This window comes from Chrysoperla carnea, chromosome 1 (genome assembly GCF_905475395.1).
Source record: "Chrysoperla carnea chromosome 1, inChrCarn1.1, whole genome shotgun sequence".
Lineage (NCBI taxonomy): Eukaryota > Metazoa > Arthropoda > Insecta > Neuroptera > Chrysopidae > Chrysoperla > Chrysoperla carnea.
Window position 1 is genome coordinate 114745408 of NC_058337.1, and position 19301 is coordinate 114764708.

General features: G+C 28.9%; 2 protein-coding genes across 4 annotated transcripts; both read right to left on the reverse strand.

Moving 5' to 3' along the window:
* Positions 1 to 2807: 2807 nt before the first annotated feature.
* Positions 2808 to 10478, reverse strand: LOC123306192 (eukaryotic initiation factor 4A-I). Of its 2 annotated transcripts, XR_006536892.1 has the most exons (4): positions 10267 to 10477; positions 7340 to 8437; positions 4084 to 4314; positions 2808 to 3179 (listed from the first exon to the last, which is right to left on the reverse strand). XR_006536892.1 is itself a non-coding variant. In XM_044888095.1 (3 exons), the coding sequence occupies exons 1-3, from the start codon at positions 10287 to 10289 to the stop codon at positions 4170 to 4172; spliced, it is 1266 nt and encodes a 421-aa protein (XP_044744030.1). In that variant the 5' UTR covers positions 10290 to 10478; the 3' UTR covers positions 3340 to 4169. The 2 variants fall into 2 exon arrangements, 1 of the variants encoding a protein (XP_044744030.1); XM_044888095.1 differs by lacking the exon at positions 2808 to 3179 and having other exon boundaries at positions 3340 to 4314; positions 10267 to 10478.
* Positions 10479 to 12289: 1811 nt separating this feature from the next.
* Positions 12290 to 16994, reverse strand: LOC123306191. Of its 2 annotated transcripts, none has more exons than XM_044888093.1 (2): positions 16800 to 16994; positions 12290 to 14404 (listed from the first exon to the last, which is right to left on the reverse strand). In XM_044888093.1, the coding sequence occupies exons 1-2, from the start codon at positions 16891 to 16893 to the stop codon at positions 13152 to 13154; spliced, it is 1347 nt and encodes a 448-aa protein (XP_044744028.1). In that variant the 5' UTR covers positions 16894 to 16994; the 3' UTR covers positions 12290 to 13151. The 2 variants fall into 2 exon arrangements, with proteins under 2 accessions (XP_044744028.1, XP_044744029.1); XM_044888094.1 differs by lacking the exon at positions 16800 to 16994 and adding an exon at positions 14498 to 14577.
* Between the last annotated feature and the right edge of the window lie 2307 nt (positions 16995 to 19301).

A 19301-nucleotide genomic window follows, 5' to 3' on the forward strand; every position in this document is an offset into this window, starting at 1 on the left:
AACATTTCTAAATATTTTCACTAATGCAAACAAATGGCATACAATTTTAAATAAAGGTTTCGTTGAAATAAAATTTCTGTTGGTTTCCGATAAAATCCCTCATGGTTCAAGTTTTTCAAAAATTTAGGAACAATTTCATGTAGAAAATTTGAACATGCCCCAAAAATTTTATTGCATCAAGTCAAAACCTCGAAAGAGTTTGGTCTTTCTTTTGAGACACAGCATGATACTCATCGAAGAGGAAGGCATGAAATAGATGGAGAGAGAGTGGTTGCCAAGTAAGATTTAGCAACATGGAAAATTCCCCGCGTTCGATTAATATGTCAATCTATACAAAACTCTACGAACCAAGTTTAATATTTAGATAATAATTTGAACTTGAAGCAAAGCTTACTGGAATCAAAAACAAAAATGAATTTTGGAAAATTGTTCTGGCTTCACCTGTTTATGAGACCGTGACCAGCACTCTTTTACCAAAACCCTTGATTGACTAATATAGATTTAACATCCAAGCTTTTCCTATTTTCCATTTTTATACTTTGAATGTAAATTGTAGATGAAAATCTGTAGTAGTTTCTAGGAAAACTATCAAAATAAGTTTATCAAAATTAACAGCTTAATTGGGGTTTTTGAAAATACCTTCTCATATACTGTAAAACGCAATGTCTGTTCATAACTGTAAATATAGCTCGAAATCCCATTTTTCCGAATTGTGTCATTATCTATTAATTCATGGATACGTTCTCTCAACAACAAGAAATTGACGAAAGCTTATAAGAAAATCCTCTTTGGCCTTCCAATTTTCTCCCGTGCTTGGAATGACTTTTCTTATTTAAAAAAAGATTTTTGAAAGATATTATGTTTGGAAAAATGCAAATTTTGTAAAACAATATTTTCATAATCTTGTTGACAAAATAAACAACCGAGCTCAGGGAAAATATACTGTAGAATTTTTGATTGATACTTAGATGATTACTTCTCTTTTCGTTACGAACACTCGTTTTTAAAATCACGATACTAATTTTGCTTAATGTCTGAAAATTTATATTGTTGTTATTAAAAAGCGAGTTGTTTAACAAAATTTCCATAATTTAGTACAAGATCCGAATTAGGGTCGACCTTCACCCATCTGTTTACCGAATGAAAGTTATTTTTTATGAAATGTAAAATATTAACAAATATTCCTGTAACGGGTTGCCTTAAAAAATATGGTCCAGACCATTTTTAATATAAATATCAAAACTTGGAAAGCTTGTAAACATTATTTTTGACCAATATTTTGTGGCCAATCATATGCCACCGTAATTGTAACAAAATTATCTTTATTTAGATATGCGAGTCAATGAATTAACAGATGCACGTAATTACTATTTTCAACTTGTATAAATGCGATAATAGTGAACGAAAAAAGGCAAACAACATAGCTGCTGCATATTCTTTATGGCTTTTACTTTCGAGTAGATCAAAATTCGTAAGATATGCAAGTCAGTGAAAAATTTCTAAAAATTTTACTCTTGATATTTTCACTAAAAGTAGTCTGGACCACATTTTTATAGGCAACCCATTGCAGGGATATTTGTTAACATTTTATATTTCATAAAAAATAACTTTCATCCGGTAAACAGATGGGTGAAGGTCGATCCTAATTGGGATCTTAGACTATTAGAAACAATTTTTTGTTACAAGGACAAAAAAAAAGAAATATAAATGATTTTTAAATTGTAAATGATTTTTTTCCAATATTTTATTTCAAGTTTATTTTAAAATTTTTTATTTAGAGAACAATAATGCTTCAAAATACTTTATAAAAAATTTATAAAAATTGAAGTACTATTTTGAAAAAACATAAATAACATATAACCCATGCAGCTCACAAAAACAATTTATACAATATAATGAAATAACTTACTTCGAAAATGGAAAAATTAATAATACGTATTATCTTAGAAATATTTTTTCATAACAATGGATAATTATGGAGCACATCAAAACTACAATTTTAAAAATTAAAAATGTGTAAAAAAAAACCTTGCAAACTTTTTTTTAGAAATATTACAAATTTAATTTTTTCTTAAGTATCCCTGCCAGAAGTCACCCCAATTATCCAGAAGTAGTGATGTTTCTATTACAAAAACTTTTTATTTGTGTGATGAAAATTTAATGTGGCTAATTATATACGACGGTTTTCTACAAAAACAGGCAAGCCTGAATCTACGATATTTCAGGATTGCTTCAATGATAAATATCAAATTTGTTTTAAATTTACTGTTTCTAGAAAATTGTCTTATTCAACGTTTGCATCTGCTTAAAAAATCATATTTCGCGACATCTAAATACTCTTCTAGTCAAGTCACAACCTTCTTGGATCAATCAACCCCCATGCTAACTTTAGACATAGCTTATTAGATTATAAACTTTGAATGTATAGCTTTAATTTTCGACTTTTGTTCCAAAATTTTATTTACTATTCAACCAGTCTTCATAAACGTTGAAATCAGTTAACAGTTGCCTCAATTTTTACGGGTAAACTGATTACTTATAGAAAAATTAACGTAGACAGAATTTTACAGAGTATGAAATACTAACACATTTTTTCCACCATGAGGGAATTTTTCGTGAGGGATTACTTCGTTATAAAAAAAAAATAGAATTATTTGCAAGAGAGCAAAAATCACAGATGTCTATACTAACTTTAAATTCACTAACAAAGTTCCTGTTTCAATATGTACATCTGTGGTATCAAAAAAAAAAACATAATAAAATCGCGCAACCAGGTTTTGTTGATTGATTTGAAATAAATGTTATCCTTAAAAAATGAAGTCCTGGAAATTTCAGAACATCGTTTATTTAAATGTAAACAAAAAAAAAATAAAGCAAAAGAAATAAAACGAAAAATAAATACAAAAATATAGTTTACATTGTAAAACTGCAAATATTTCTTTTTAATGGATAAGAAGTTAACCAGAAAAAAAATATTCTAATTTGTTCTTATTTATTTTGCTGCCAAACTGATGCCCAAATATCTAGATATATAATGATGTAAGGGAAAACAGATTTTTAAAGAAGCCAAAAAAAAGAATGTTCTTAAAATAAAAAAATTTTCATTTTTGAATCCAAATGTGTAATTTTTAAATATAAATCCAATGGAGTTGTGGTTGTTTGTTGCCCTTCAAATATGCCTGAAAGAAAAAAAAAAGCTTTATAAAAATCCACCAACCCAGCTATATATTATCAAAAAATTTCGGGGCTATATTTTTTTTTACTTCAACTCTCGTCTTAGCAAGGTTGGAGGATTGGAGGCACAATGTAAATAAAATAAAAATCATACTCGACTACAACTGTTTTTTTCTTATACTTTTATTAGTATATTTGATTTTACAGATTATTACAAAAAGGGGGAGTTGTGGGGAGAACGACAAACAAATCTGATTGGAATTCTTGGAAACTTTTTCTCTTCTTCTACATCGTTTTCTATTAAAATAGCCCCTCCAAAACCCCACGACACCCTTGCCAAGACAACAGTGCTGGAGTAACGGTACTGGAGGTTGTTTAAGATGTTGATAGAACGGCGTTGAAGGCAACGCAGTTACGTTGTAACCGCGTTGCCGCATATTTGTAATGGATTTGTTGGCGATGCCTACGTAACGTAGCACTTTTTCTTACCGTAGAATATTTTTACTGTTATATAATATATATATAAATTAATACACACTACACTAAAAATCAAAACATGAATATCTAGTAAATGAAAAAAAAAATAAAGTAAAATAATTGATTAACTGTTTTGGACACTCAAAGTTCGTGTACACTAATCTCAAATAGCTCTAATTTGTATCTATTTAAATTAATTAATTAATTAGAGTAATGATTTGCTTCGAAGAGCAAATCAAAGACTCGACGATGATGCTTGTTTTCGCGGCGCGCGCGTTTTGGTTCGCTGACCTGGAGAATCGAGTGGCGCACAATATTTTCGCATATACAAATTTTATTTAAATTATATATATAAAGAAATTCGCAGTCTTCAACAATGTGCGGCATCGGCAGGGAAAAGTAAATTCATCGGTCATCAGCTTAAATACTCACACCATAAGAAACTCTAGGCAACGTCACAATACACACATTTAGCGATTTTTGATTTTTTTTAGTTTTGAAAGGGCAGCAAGTAGAATCTAGATTAAATCGGCAACATTCAATGGCATCTCGTCGATGTGTGTATTATAAAATTGCTCAATATCTTTGAGCACACGCTTGTCTACTTCAGTCACAAAATTGATGGCTACTCCTTTACGACCAAATCGTCCACCTCGCCCAATTCTGTAACAATAATAATTTCCATATTTAATTTTTAAGAATGCTTTGTAACATTTTTTTTATTTTAAAATTATATTAAAGAAAAAGTGAAAATTACTGCAAAAATATAAGAAAGCTATTTTTAATTCATGTACTAAAATCAACCAGGTAAGATGTGCATGCTTAAAGCACTAGGGTAGGTAATTTATAAAGCACATTCAGCTCTCTAACAATTATTGTGATGCGTCTTAGCTGGAAGACTTATAATGGATGTAAAATTCAAAGAAGTTTTTATATAAAGCACTTTCTTCTGTAAGCTCAATTGAAAGTCCTATAATTTACTTTTCGGTCTTGTAAGAATGAAAGAAAGAAGTTCATCTCAAACTCGTTCCATCCATCAAACACGTTTCAAAAAAACTAGTTTCAGCTATTTCAAACTCAAACTATTATTTTTGCCTTAAATATAAGTATCTGGCCAGTACTCTTAATAGAATTCAAAGTAAATAACTTGGAGGAAGTGTTTTTTTATGTGTTGTTTATGTGAATAAAAAATAAAATGATTGACATTATAGTCTGGCCAACCAAGCACCATTTTGAGACGAACCTATACTAAACTAGTCTACGGAAAATAATGACCTAGGTGTAATTTGATTCGGAATTACGTTTAGAAACTTTTCGGGCACAAATGAAGAGGTTGTGGTAAAAATTAGAAAAATTATAAACAATTTAATAACAAAAAAAAAAAAAGATTTTTGTTTTTTTTGCAAATATCTCGGAAACTATTCAAGATTCAGGTTCGATCGAAAATGGTGTTTGTTGACTAGACTATTAGAATGATGTTCGATTTGTGTATCCTTAATGTCAATTATTCAAATAATAAAAAATAAAAAATTCAAAATCTGATCTTACTGATAACGTTAAATTTATAAAATTATAATGTATGATTTGTTTATCCCATGCAGTTATTAAAAAAACCAAATAGGTATATTCAAATTCAAAATATGATCTAGCATACTTGAAAATACTTCATTTTGTGGTATTTCAAAATCAAGTGCGTTATCAGTACGCTAGTTCTCCACTAATCTAAATTCTTATGAATATTGAATACAAACACGAATAATCTGATACAATAAAAATTGACTTTTCAATTTTAAAATTGGCCCACTTTAATATCCGATCGGTAGATGTAATATTAAAATTATTTCGTTAAATCTAATACTAATTAGTATGGACTCTAGCCAAAACAAAATATTTTGATAAATGCGTTAATAAACTACATGACACACGAGCAAAGTTTCCTTAGAATTGAAATTAAAAATAAAACAAATATTTTTTATAAATAGAACTCAATCTAAGAATGAGAAATTGCAATTTTTCAAGCATTACGCACGCATCTGCTGTTAAGTAACAAAATTGTTCAGGTAAAAAATTTACAGTAACAAAGCAATATTTTAAATTGATTTGTTGCTATTTGCATTAATATGTTTTAGAAAGTTTATAATTGAGTAAACTTATCAATGTTGTATGATGTATGTGTAAAATTTATTTAGCTTTTTTTTTTCTTTCGAAAATTTAAACGCAGCTAGTTCAAATTGACTGTTAAGTCGATAATAGATATGTAGCCCAAGAAATTTCTGAATACAATTTTTTTTTTTCTGTCTGAATGCATTAATTTTGAATAAAGAAGAATCAAAGTTAATATTAACACATGATCTTAAACTTTCCACTTTCGATAGTGTGAAGAATTTTCAAAACCATTCGAGGAACCCATGCCCAAAGTTATTTAAGTGTATTATTATTGAATCACATGTATAAAAAAAATGTAAAATAATTCAATTTAAACGTCATTTTAAAATGAATTTTGAAATTTTTGGGAAAACCCTTAAATTTTTATTTGTTATCAGAACGTCATTATTTAAAATCTCTCCATTTCTGACTCATTACTAAATACTTAAAAAACTTAAAATTGATAATAAAATGGCGGTTTTTAAGTAATAGGTTTGTTCTTAGAATAACATTATTTTTTAACTTTATTTCTCATTGCAACTTAAACGGAAAATCAATTAAAAATGTGTAATTTTAAAACCGGTTTTTTTGTCTGTTGAGTTAGGACATTGCATATTTGCATAATCAATAATTTTGTTTTTAAATATACATTCAGTTAGAAGCAATGCTGCCTGAACCAAACTTGAACCAATCTTAACGAGATAAATTTTCTGAAAATATCTCTTATCGCATATCTAACATTTCTAGTGATTGGAAAAATGTGAAAATTTCAGTATATTAGTAATTTGAAAATGTTATATTTGTATAGCTGCTCCTGTATTTATCAGAAAACTAACAGTATTTTTAATGCTATAAGAGACGCACGTCTAATCAGAAAATATCGTGTGTTACGGTCCAAAGGACAATATTAACTATAAAGTAAAATTACAGTAAAATCTCTTTAATTTAACATGATGTTCACTGTTTTTCCAAAATAAAAATCCCTGACTTTTCCAGGGAAAATCGTAATATATTTATGGATCAATATATTACAATCACATGCGCCATTTTTTTTTACATAATTCGTAAATAAAAAAAAATTACAACAGCCAGTGACTGAGAATTTATATTTTAAATGCTAAGAAAAACTTCATCTAGCGATAGAAAAAAGAACTAAATGAGTATACGCCTTAGGTTAGCTCGCATAGATATACAGGCTGGATCATTTAAATAAGACAATTTTTGTTTAAATTATTTTTTGATTGGTTAGCTACACAACGAGCTATCAGCCGCCATTATAGATTAAAATGACCCATCCTGTATCATATTTAATAGAAACGTTGTGTACAATTTTGTTTTTACGTAAATATAAGATAGATTAATGTAACGATTTTTGGAAACGTGAAAATCGGTTCTTTTTCTTTTTGTTATTCTATTCAGATAATTAAATAAAAAAGGTAAACAATTTCTAAACGAATGATTTTGCAAAAAAAAAAAAAAACTGCGTACATTAAAACGCATAATAAAACATTTAATGAGAAAGCTATTAGTAAAATAATATTACCTGTGAATATAATTTTCTCGATTGGACGGTAAATCATAATTGATAACCAACGATACTTGTTGTACATCAATACCACGGGCTAACAAATCTGTCGTAATCAGGACACGTGATGAACCAGTACGGAATTGTCTCATAATAACATCACGTTCACGTTGTTCCATATCACCGTGCATGGCTGACACAGTAAAATCACGATTATGCATATTCTCAGTTAACCAATCAACCTTACGACGTGTATTACAGAAGATAACAGCTTGTGTTATTGACAACGTATCATATAAATCACACAAGGTTTCCAGCTTCCAATCTTCACGTTCAACATTCACAAAGAATTGTTTAATACCTTCCAATGTTAATTCCTCCTTTTTCACCAATATTCTAATTGGATTACGCATAAAACTTTTTGTTACTTCTAATACATCTGTTGGCATTGTGGCCGATAATAAAATCACTTGAACATCGCTATTCAACATCTTAAAAACATCATGAATTTGATCTTTGAAACCACGTGATAACATTTCATCAGCTTCGTCTAATACAAATTGTTTTATACTATTTGTACGTAACGCTCGACGACTAATCATATCGTACACTCGACCTGGTGTGCCAACAACTACATGCACGCCAGCTTCTAACTTTCTAACATCATCACGTACATTTGTACCGCCAATACATGCGTGACATTGAGCATTCATAAAATCACCCAATGCAATCACAACTTTTTGGATTTGTTGCGCTAATTCACGAGTCGGTGCTAAGATTAATGCCTGACATTCTCGTAACCCTGTATCAATCTGTTGTAATAATGATATAGAAAATGTAGCTGTTTTACCAGTACCAGATTGCGCTTGAGCGATTACATCGTAACCTTTAACGCATGGCATAATCGCACGCTGTTGAATGGCGGATGGTTTTTCAAAACCGTAAGCATAAATACCACGTAATAATTCTTCCTTTAAGTTCATGTCATCGAAGTTGTCAACAACTTCTTCCCAATTTGATTCAATAACACCTTCCGGGTCCATACCTGGTGGACCATCGTATGTTGGGGGTTCTTTCTCTGATGCGGGTCCATCTTTCTCACCACCCCAATCTTCTCTGTAAACACAAAGAAAAAACAAAAATTTACTAACAATTATTAATTTGGAGGTTAGGTTAGGTTATATTGGCTGTTCACGAAGGACACACTTAGGCTATAGAGCCCATTGTGATACCAGATATGTGTTTTACCACCTTTCCTCAACTTCAGAGGCTGAGTTCACCTCCTTTATACCATGCACTACACCAGCCCGTCGCAACAAAAATTAATTAAATTAATAGTTGTGATGGGCTGGTGCATGGTATATGCATGAAAGAGAAGTAGGGCGCGGTAGCGGGAATCGAACCCGCTACCCTGAGCATACCGCGGGCGGAATTGGTAACGCCTCAACCAACTGAGCTACCAGAGCGACTATTAACTTGAAAAAAAACCTAAAATTTATTTTTAAAATATTGTTTTTGCAATAGAAAATTTTGAAATTTGTTTCTTACTATTGGGGCAAAGTCCAAAGTTTCACCAAATAAAATCAATCGCCTTTTTTCGTAGCCAAATAATAAGTATAATTTTTGCTGATTTTTTAAGTAAATTCTTAAGAAATTTTGCTTAAAAATTTTTGAGGTGGACCACTAATTACCGGTTTTATGGGTTGTAGACATTCAAAAAAAATTCGTTGGCTAATTAAGCTTAATTAAATTTTGTTAAGCTTCTTCCAAATATAGTTCCGCCCTGAATTCATCTAAATTAGATGCTCAATAAGTTTCGAGATCTCAAATTAGACATAAAATCAAAATTTAATAAAAAAAATGATTCAGTAAATTTAGAAAACATTCCTTCCCATAAATTTAATTTGTTAAAAATTGTGCAGATTGTAAGAATTATAAAAAAAATTACGAGCCGGTCCGGTTTTTTCATTATCCTAAAAAACTACACTTGAGGAAAACCGAAAATTACTTTCAATTTTGAAGCGCCTCTTTTGTCACTAATTTCAAACTATTGCACCAAATCACTTATTCGCGACACATTATTTTAATAAAAACAAAATTTAATAAATTTTAGAACGAAACTTTCAATTTCAGAAGTAATCTTCGAATTAAGATGAATTTCCACAATCAGGTCATTAGCAATCATGAATTGCAATAAAATTGTCGAGTACAGATGGAATCAAATTCAAGGTACCTAGTTTAGAAAATTTTTATACACATATGGACAAATGCCAAACAAAAATTGACAGTTCTACTGATGCATGAAAAATTTTTGTAAAATTTTTTGATTAAAAAGCGTTAAAAAATTTTAATTAAAACCAAAAATGATTAGTCAAGAATTTTTAAAAGACTAGATATTAATCTTATCTCTTAAAACAGATAAATAACCTTGAAAATTTGCTTTGAAATCATTCACTCTTAACAATTTTGCTATTAGTAAAATTTTCCAAACAAATTTTCACGAAAAAACAATAATAAATTTTATCAAGAAAAACACATAATTCGAAATAAAACTTTACAAGTAATAAAAATCAGAAAAAACGTGCTCTCAACTTTCAAGACAAAAACTTGGATGATTTTTGATGAGTAACCGGAAAATGGAACTTAGAAAATTTTTGAAATATACATACAAGTTTAATAAATAGCTCAACAAAAAAAATCGCACAAAATTTACTCACACAATATTTGTAAAATAGGAATAAAAAATTGAGCATGAAGCACGCCATGTTGGCAAGTACCAAATTCTCATGCAAAGCCGATTTAACTTTAATTTGAACTTACTGATTCAATTGAAATAAAATTGATAAAATAAACTGAGTAGATAATTTTTAGTTTAACTTTTGCAAACTTTTAACATAAAATTACACAAAAACATAAAAAATTTATTAGAAAAAATTTGTACTCACCTTCTATCGTTTGTATACGACATGATTCTACTTGCAAAGCTAAACAGAAAAGGATGTATGATTTGTGGTAGTGGCCTTATATTACTACGCCGATGACAAAAATTTTGAAATGAGTGTTAATTTTTTAGATTTAGACACTTAACGGCACAAAGTAATTGGAAAAATTATTGACAGATCTAAAACAAATGATGAATTTATCAGTAAATTATCTTTGTTTTTTCGTAACACGTTTTTAATCACAAATTTATATGGAACTATATGTTATCGCTTGAATATGTCTTGTATGAGTGGTTTGTGTGGGTCTCCACAGGAAATGTTGCTCTTAAAACTGTACGAATTCAATTTGTGAAGCGGTTCATTTGAAATACCTTTCACAAGAAAATATTATTTTGTTTTTTTGTTAATTTTTGGGTGTTTTTTTTCTTTATTCTTCAAAAATATATAAATTCTTTGACACTTATATTAATTAATTTTGACGACATTTTGATATCCTTTTATAACATAAATATAAACACACAAAAAAAATAAATAAATATTTATAACCCAAAATGTATTTTATCAAATAACAATCCGCTTAGGAAACGCTTGATTAATTAATAATAATTTGATTTTTTGCATCTCATCAGCCATATTTAGAAAAACAAATGAAAAATATAAAGAAAAATTATGTTATTTTCAATAGAACATTATAAATTTGGCGGTAAATTTAGAAACTACTTTTTTGCCGAGAAAATAAAAGCATTTCCAATGAGTAAAACTTGAAGGAGTTACCAAAACTTCACATTTTGTAATTATTAATTTAATTACGGATTGAGTTTTTCACCTTGTGTGAAATTTTCCAACGGCTCTATTGGAAACATGCAATCAAAACTTTTGCTGATTGTATTTCATAATTTATAAAATTAGAAAATAAAATACTTTTCTCTAAATATTATTGTCTCACATACACGGATAAAGTACGAATATTGTGCCAAATATTATAAATGACTGAGTAATATCAAATTATTGATTTATCGATTTAAACTTACAAGTACCTTCCATACTTACAGGTTAACGACCTTGATTATCTATTCGATTATAATCAAAATTCAAAATTCTTCGATGATTAAGAACTATTATTCAAATCAGTGTAGCAGTTAATGGGATGTTTCGTTTGATTTTAAAATTTTAAAGACAATATTCATTTATGAAATTAATGAATTTTTGTAAAAAAAAACTTTTATTGTGTACGTATTACAATTTTTTTTTAAATATCCGCCAAATTGTCTACTAGTGTTTATTCTACGGAATTATTCCATCAGCCCATCGAAAATTACGTATAATAAATGATTTGCCTTTCTAGTTTTCAGGATACATACACAAATAGAATATTGCACCCTGTATAGCTTGTATAGAGAATGCGCGGGAAAATACCCTATGTTGAAATCTATCAGCCAGTAAGTAATTAAAAATTTTGCAATAAAATTAAAAGTATGTCAATATAGTCAATTTAATTAAAAGTGAATGTTTTTATCAAATTTATAATATTAAAATTGTTTGAAAATAATTAGTTTAAAAAAATTAGTCTGTAACCAATCGTCAAAAATAATTGAAAAATGAATGTGTTCTAAGCCTCAACGGGCGGGTATATATGGCATTTTCACGTCTGACTTTTTGTTATTGACTATCGAAAAATTGCGCTGTAAATATATATTGAAAACCGTTATTTATCCGAAAAGTTCAATTCAGTTCGATCAGCGCTGTGACCATCATTTTTCTTTCAATTATTTCATTATCATGTTGGACTTGGAATTTTATGTCTGTATCTCCAAGTCTGAAAGAGAAAAGATGTATATTCAATAACAGACTTTTTGCATTAACTTTGTAATTAAAAATATTTATTTTTTTAACAATATAAATACATATTTTTGGAAGACATTTATTTTTGTAAATAAGAATCTTTAAAAGCATGAAAAATAATCTTAACATAAAAATAGAAAATATTTACAACAGAACAAAGTTTTTATTAAAATATAGGGATGATTTTAAATATATGTTAAAATTTTTGAATGATTTTCATCTTAAAACTCTTGCAAACCTCGGCTCAAAATAAAAAAGCGCCAGAATATTTAATAAAAAACAAAATTCTAAATATTTCGTAAAAGGAATATCCATCATTACTTGGTTAATCTTTAACGAAAAACTAATGATATTTTAAATGAGGGGGTAATTTATTTTTAAATATCCTGTCGTTTTTACTAAATTTTATGATGAAAATTAATCTAAATTTAAAATTTTCGCTCTTATTTGACACATATGAGATCACGTATATTTAGCTTCAAAAAAATTTATGAAGCCTAATCAATTCCTAAAGAAACATCATTCTTTAGTAACAAAATAAACCTGTCCTTGAACATTTGAAACCCGTTAACTTCGAAATTCCACGAGTTTAATTACTGATGCTACCAAAGCTTTGAGCTGGATTCGTAATTTGGTAGCTTTAAGTTCTCTGTTAGTTAAATTTCTGTGTGACTACGTAATCGATTAAAAAAAGAGTCGAGTTACTTTATTTTAATTGTTTTAAATCTTCTCTCTCTCTTATCACCAAACCGAATTTATTTCTCAAAAGAAATTAAAATAAGCCCAATTACATTTAGAATAAATTTCTTATAAATAGGATTTAGAATAAGTTTCTGAATTCTAAATGGGCAAAATAATATTACGCATATACAGTCTCAATCAGCTCAAACTTGATCACAATATTTAAAAATAAATATTGTTAAATCTTTTTTAAAGCTAAAATTTGATTTCTTAAATATTTGCTGCACGATGAGTTCCATTTCCGAATTCGTCAATAGCTTTACAAAGACGAGTTTCAAAGATAGACGCATCGTGTGGCACTGGCTCTATAAAAAGGCACAAAGTAATATTAAAAATAGCACAGCTATAGGAAAAATCATGTAAATTGCCATTCTAGGTTCGCATGTTGATATTAACATTGAAATATCATCTTCTTCATGTTCGATCCCATCTCGGGTGGGTACTTCAACAATAACCCGTTCCGAGGACATAAATGGAATGTTAAAAGTACACTCAGTCTTGTTTTTACATTCTTTTGATTGTGGTATGTTCGCGTATTGATACGTGGGCTTATAAATATCGAAAACAGCATGAATATCATTTGAAACGAGATCATTATCACTATAAAATATATAATAATAGTAGCCATTTGCTTGAACTTCGTGAATAGTTTCCATATGGGCGCCAGATGAATCTAAAAAATGTATATCAGTACATTCGCGATTCGGCGAGAATTCTTTCGATAATAAGATCTGACCATCGTAACATTTAAGTAAATCATTTTCAAAACTGGAAACTGAACTCTCTTGATCACCATGTCCAGTATGATTCGCTGCATTCCCACCATGTTCAACACCTCCGTCTAGAATAATCGCTGATTCTAAATCACGTTTTAATCGATTTCGTTTTTCTTCATGCGTTAAATTACGATGTTTTGCATGTCTTCGTTTATGACGTTTCGGTTTTAAACGATTTTCCAACATTGTTTCCGTGATTTTCTCTAATTTCTCATCATCAATTTTCTCATTCAGTATATTTTTAGTAATATTTGTAGCGTCGTGGATTTCTTGAGCGTTACTTTCAAAGAACTTCACAGCACGGGCAGCCCCTTTAGCAAAATGACCACCAAATTTATCTTTATTATGCTCTAACAAGCCACATGTGCGTAGGTTACGATCTCCTTCTACAACTAAAATTCTAGATCCCTCATATCGAGAACATACCTTCAAAGCAACCGTTGATTGATTTAACAAATAAAAACCCCAATATTCTAAGGTATCATCTGGTAGCATTATACTTTTTTTTAAACGTATATGCTTACGTTTTGAACTGATTTCAGGTTCTTCGTGTAGCTGATATGCATTAAATGTTGTATTCATTCTAACGATATGTTTTTGACAAAATATTGACGAAATTCCATCTTTTACTTCAATTACATCCGATTCAGCAACGGGATAAGCTACATCGATGTATATACTATGCCGTAAATATAATGGTAAGATAATTAAAATTGTTGGAAGGACTGCTGTCAGGCAACAAAATGCAATAACCCGACGTGCGCCATGCATTTTCTCCACATCTAAAAATAGAAAAATTATTGATAATTATTGCAATGTCATTTTAATATTAATTTTTAATAAGTTTAATCAAGTTAACGAGCTTTTTACACTACCTTTTCCCTTAAAAGCATTTAATTCGAAGAGCTTTTTTAAGCTTAGTAATCTAATCCTAAAGTGAACTTGACTTATGTTTTGAAATAAAAAAATATTTTTATGATAAATACATAGACCACGTGACCTAGTGATATTTTAAATGGCGCACTAATTGTGAATATTTGAAAAGTAATAAATGATTAATGACTTAAAATATATTAATTATGTTTAATAATTAATCATTTTTAAATTGATTTATGTGGACAAGGACGATAATGAAGTTTTATTCATAATAGAAAAAGATCTCGTTGTTAAGGGAAACATATTTTTTTTCTTATATTTGTCGTTTTTCGAAAACAATTATTGTGACGTTAGCGTTATTATTTATACTATTTTTATAAAAGCCATAAATTAAAAATGTAAAATAGGTGTAATAGTAGATAACAGAATTTTAATCTTAATAATTCTGTATGCTTTTTCTCTATTACGTTTGTTTAAAGAAGAAAATTTAAACCGCTTATTTGGAAACAAAGCAAGCCCGCATCGTTAATACAAACCTTAATCCTTATTCTTCAGCTTTATTTTTATTCGAAAATCAATACATTTTGAATATGCTAAGATAATCAACATAAAATAGTTTTTGTATAAATTTAAATTTATTCTATTTGAGTTTTAAGTTATTCCAATTTTCGAACAAATTCGACCGTTTCTGTAAATTTGGCACCCCCTAACACTATTTGTTTCCTTCTTACTACAGAATAATTTTATAACGGGTGCCAAATATATATTACCGGTTGGTGTATAAAAACCCGACCACTAACGATTTTCATTTATTGCTCAAAGGAGGGAATATTCGCCACTTTTTGGTTTATGCAGAAGTGTAAAATAATATGTGTATGTATTTATGCAGGAGTCTAGCATAATATATCCTATTGACATTTTAGTAGCCTAGAGAGCAAAGTTAAGAGCTAAGTGCGGTTATTATGGACAAATATCAGGAATAAAATTTTGATGTGTACTAAATGTGTTTGGAATATGAAACTCATCTCAGTTATTATTTTGATAAACAAATCTTTTTTAAAAATCAGTGTCGATTTTTTTCTCTTGGAAAACAGAGGTGTAAAATATACTTAGTTGCTTTCATGAGCGTACATACAGTGGCAAAAATGAGCAGCTCGCCTACGGCCTACCTTCGGACCTAGACAATGGAGTTTTATTTATTTGGAGATATCTCTATCCTCTTGACTTCTCTTCTTAGATTTTGATTTATTTTTACGCGGTAGGGGGAGGCGACATTTATTGATTTTTGATCTTGAGACTGTTTACCATGGATATTCGTCGTTAAATCATCAAAACCGCGTGGAAAATCTGCGATGAATATGACATGTAATTGCGGAAGCCAAGGCTCGTGTCAATACAGACTCAACGCTCAAATGTAAAGACTGATTCAGTTGAACATTATTTCCGGATCACAATCTACATACCGTACACCGATTTGTTTCTGACACATTAACAGGAACGATTAAAAGAAGACACACCGATATTTACAATAAAAATCCGTTTCCAAATGTCTACCAAATGCTTCGAGTTTTGGCAATTTAGCCTGTGACAGCAGCGACGAATGAACGCTCCTTTTCAACTTTGCATCGTCTCAAAACATACCTTAAGTAGATCGATAATGTTTAAAGATCGGCTAAACAGTTCAGCCTCGTTCAATTTACATCGCGGTGTAGAGGTCGATGTGCACAGAGTTTTGGAAAAGTTTTTTTCTGTACCTCGCAGAATTAACTGATTTAAAAATTAGTAAAGGAATATCACGTTTTGACATAATAAAATGTTATCTTATTCGAAAAAAAGTATTTTGTTTTCATTGACTTTACGACCTAACTTCATGGACCAAATTTTACCCCCCTCCCGTCCTGGATGATTGTTGTGTACGGGCTTGGCCAAGACTACGCGTGTTTTGAGTGGTAAATGCTAAACAAACAAGCAAAAACATCATCTAAATATATTTTAGCTATGACTATTGAAATTTTTTGATCAACGCAACCGTTTGAAAACTTTTAGATCTTTTTTTAGTTTAGAGATTTTTTTATTATCACAATTTTTAAATGTTTTTTAAAACTTTTCTACATGTCTCGTAATTTTATCGCGGTTGCCCCCCCTTTCCCTTCCCTAATATAAGTGCATAACAAACGCACTCTCGCATATAGGGAACCCAATTAAACACACAATGCAATCAATAATTAGTTCTAAAAAATATTTCCATTCAAAGATCAATCACCTTTAATTACACTAATTAAATTAAGTAAATATACCTACCTTTGAGTCGTTGTATTGAACTGTATTTATACACGGAACGATAATATTGCACATTTTCAACCACTAATTTATTATTCGTAGCAATATTTAACATTATATAAGAAAAAGTTTATCACAGTCTCACAGAATTTTAAAACAAAAAGTTATTGAATTTTTATTGTTTTCGCAGTTACATTATTTTTCTAGATATGTTTATAGTTCTAAAGTAATTTAATAAATGATAAAAAAAATTTTTAATAATAGAAAAAAAGGTCTTATTTATGTTATTAAATGTAAACAAATGCAAGATTGATTACAGTAAAAAAAAAAAGTAATAAGTTTTAATGATGAAGATAATTATTTTTGTATTCACTTTTTTGAAATAAAAACGTTTTTATTTGAAATTCATTTTATTAATCAAACTTTAAATAATATATAAGTTTTATTTTTCATTTTTTTTTGTATTATTATATTTATTTGACTTCCATTGTAGCGTTTGGATAATGGAAGTTGTATGTTTTTTTGGGTTGGATTGATAAAATTGATAAATGGTATGTTGATAAACAATTTTTGGGGTATCTGTTGTGGTCTAATTACTTATGATTAGAAAAGTGGATGATGTTTATTTTAAGTTTTTACATTGATGTTGAGCTGGTTGCCTTTGACAAAAATATTCATATTGACTTAAGGTAGTACGAGCACCAAAGCAAGTTTAGATTTGTGGTTGAAATTATTTGTATAATATTTTCAACTTTGGTGATGAATTTTCGATATTTTGAAAATTACTCCGGATATCGAAAAATTTTATTCTTACTTTTCGTCTTATATTGTCAAGTTATAACATAATTCACCATCAAAATTGAAAAAAAATATTTTTTTAAATTTGTGTTCCCACTCACCGATTATTTTTGGAGAGATAACTATGCCTACTTTTAAAGTTATTAATTATTTATTTATTTAAATAATCGGAAACCCCTAAATTTTCAGAATTGATTTAGATTTAATCCAACTTCATATAAAAAAAAATCAAGCCTTTTATCCAAAATTGCCCTGGCGCTCGTACATCCTTAAACGTTACAAAAACCATATTTTATGGCAATTTTTATAATAGAAATGAGTGTAAATATTTTCACAGTGGTTTTATTTTCACAAGAACACTATACCTTAATAGTTGTTGAGATACTATTAAAAATTAATTTTTGAGCCAAAATTACTTTACTAAATCAGTTTTTAAAATATTACCTTAAAGCGATTCGGGAAATAGTTTTTATATACAATTTTGACCGATATATCATCTAATACTTAAATCGACTAAATTGTTAACTTTTTGAGATCTAATTACTCCAATTAATTCACTGGAACGAAAATTAAAGAATCTGTGACATTATAAAGTTAGATTTTGCTTAATGTTAAAGCCAAAAATTTTGACCGATGAAAATTTCTTTTAACTTCTTTATTTACTAAAAAGGACCAAATACCAACACTCAAAATCAGTTTAATAAGACACACCCCCTCACGAGTTTCGCGCTTGAATCTTGATTAAATTAGATCTCAAACAAAAAATTTTAATAACATCAGTCAAATCTACTTGGGAACTACGGCGCCACAGAAAAACACCCTCGACATAATTTAAAACTATCTTTTTTTGGCTGGTTTCAAAATTACATCCAATTGAAGACTACTGTTTCGAACAGAAGTAAATGTGATGTTAAGATAAATTCGTTTATTTATTACTTGAATACAATAGACAACTTAGATAGATAACAGTAAATAATGATTTTATACAGAGGGCTTAAATTCTTGTCCTTTTACGTATGATTCACATAATAATAAACTTTCAATTTATATTTTATACTATTTTTATATTTCTTATCAATGTGTTACTGTTTGCTCTCATTTTTAATATAAATACACAAAACAAATGCATTTAATACAAATAAGTTGCTTTGGTCTTTTTCCAAAAGATTTTGTCTATTAAAACGGTCTTCTGGAACAAATTCAAATTTTAATATAAGATCCAATTTAGTATATTGGGTTTTTTTTGTGTCTTGAGTAAATATTTTATGTCATTGACTTTATCACAACACATTCACGTAGATTAGAGTTATAAAACTGATAGTGGAGTAATCGAATTATATTGTGTTGTTTTAAGAATTAGGATGAACAAAGAGTCTTGATTTATCTGTATTTTCTATACAAGATATTGTATATTATTTGGTGTATTCTTATTGGTTGCGAAATTATTTTACTTGCCTCTTAAACTCTTGATTGTTGGTCCAAAATCCAATTCAATAGGGGCAAAACACTCTCAAGAATTTTTACGCTTCTAAAAATAGTTTTGAAGTCATCGGATAATGGAATTGTACTTGGCTTTCGTACGCACTTTTTAACGGAAAACATTTAGGTATTGAACCATATTTATATTGTTTAAGAATAATATGATCTATTTTGTCGAATTTAACCTATTTGTTTTAAAAAAATAGAGCTAAAAAAGAGGCATTAAAAAGGAATGAAGAACAGCAA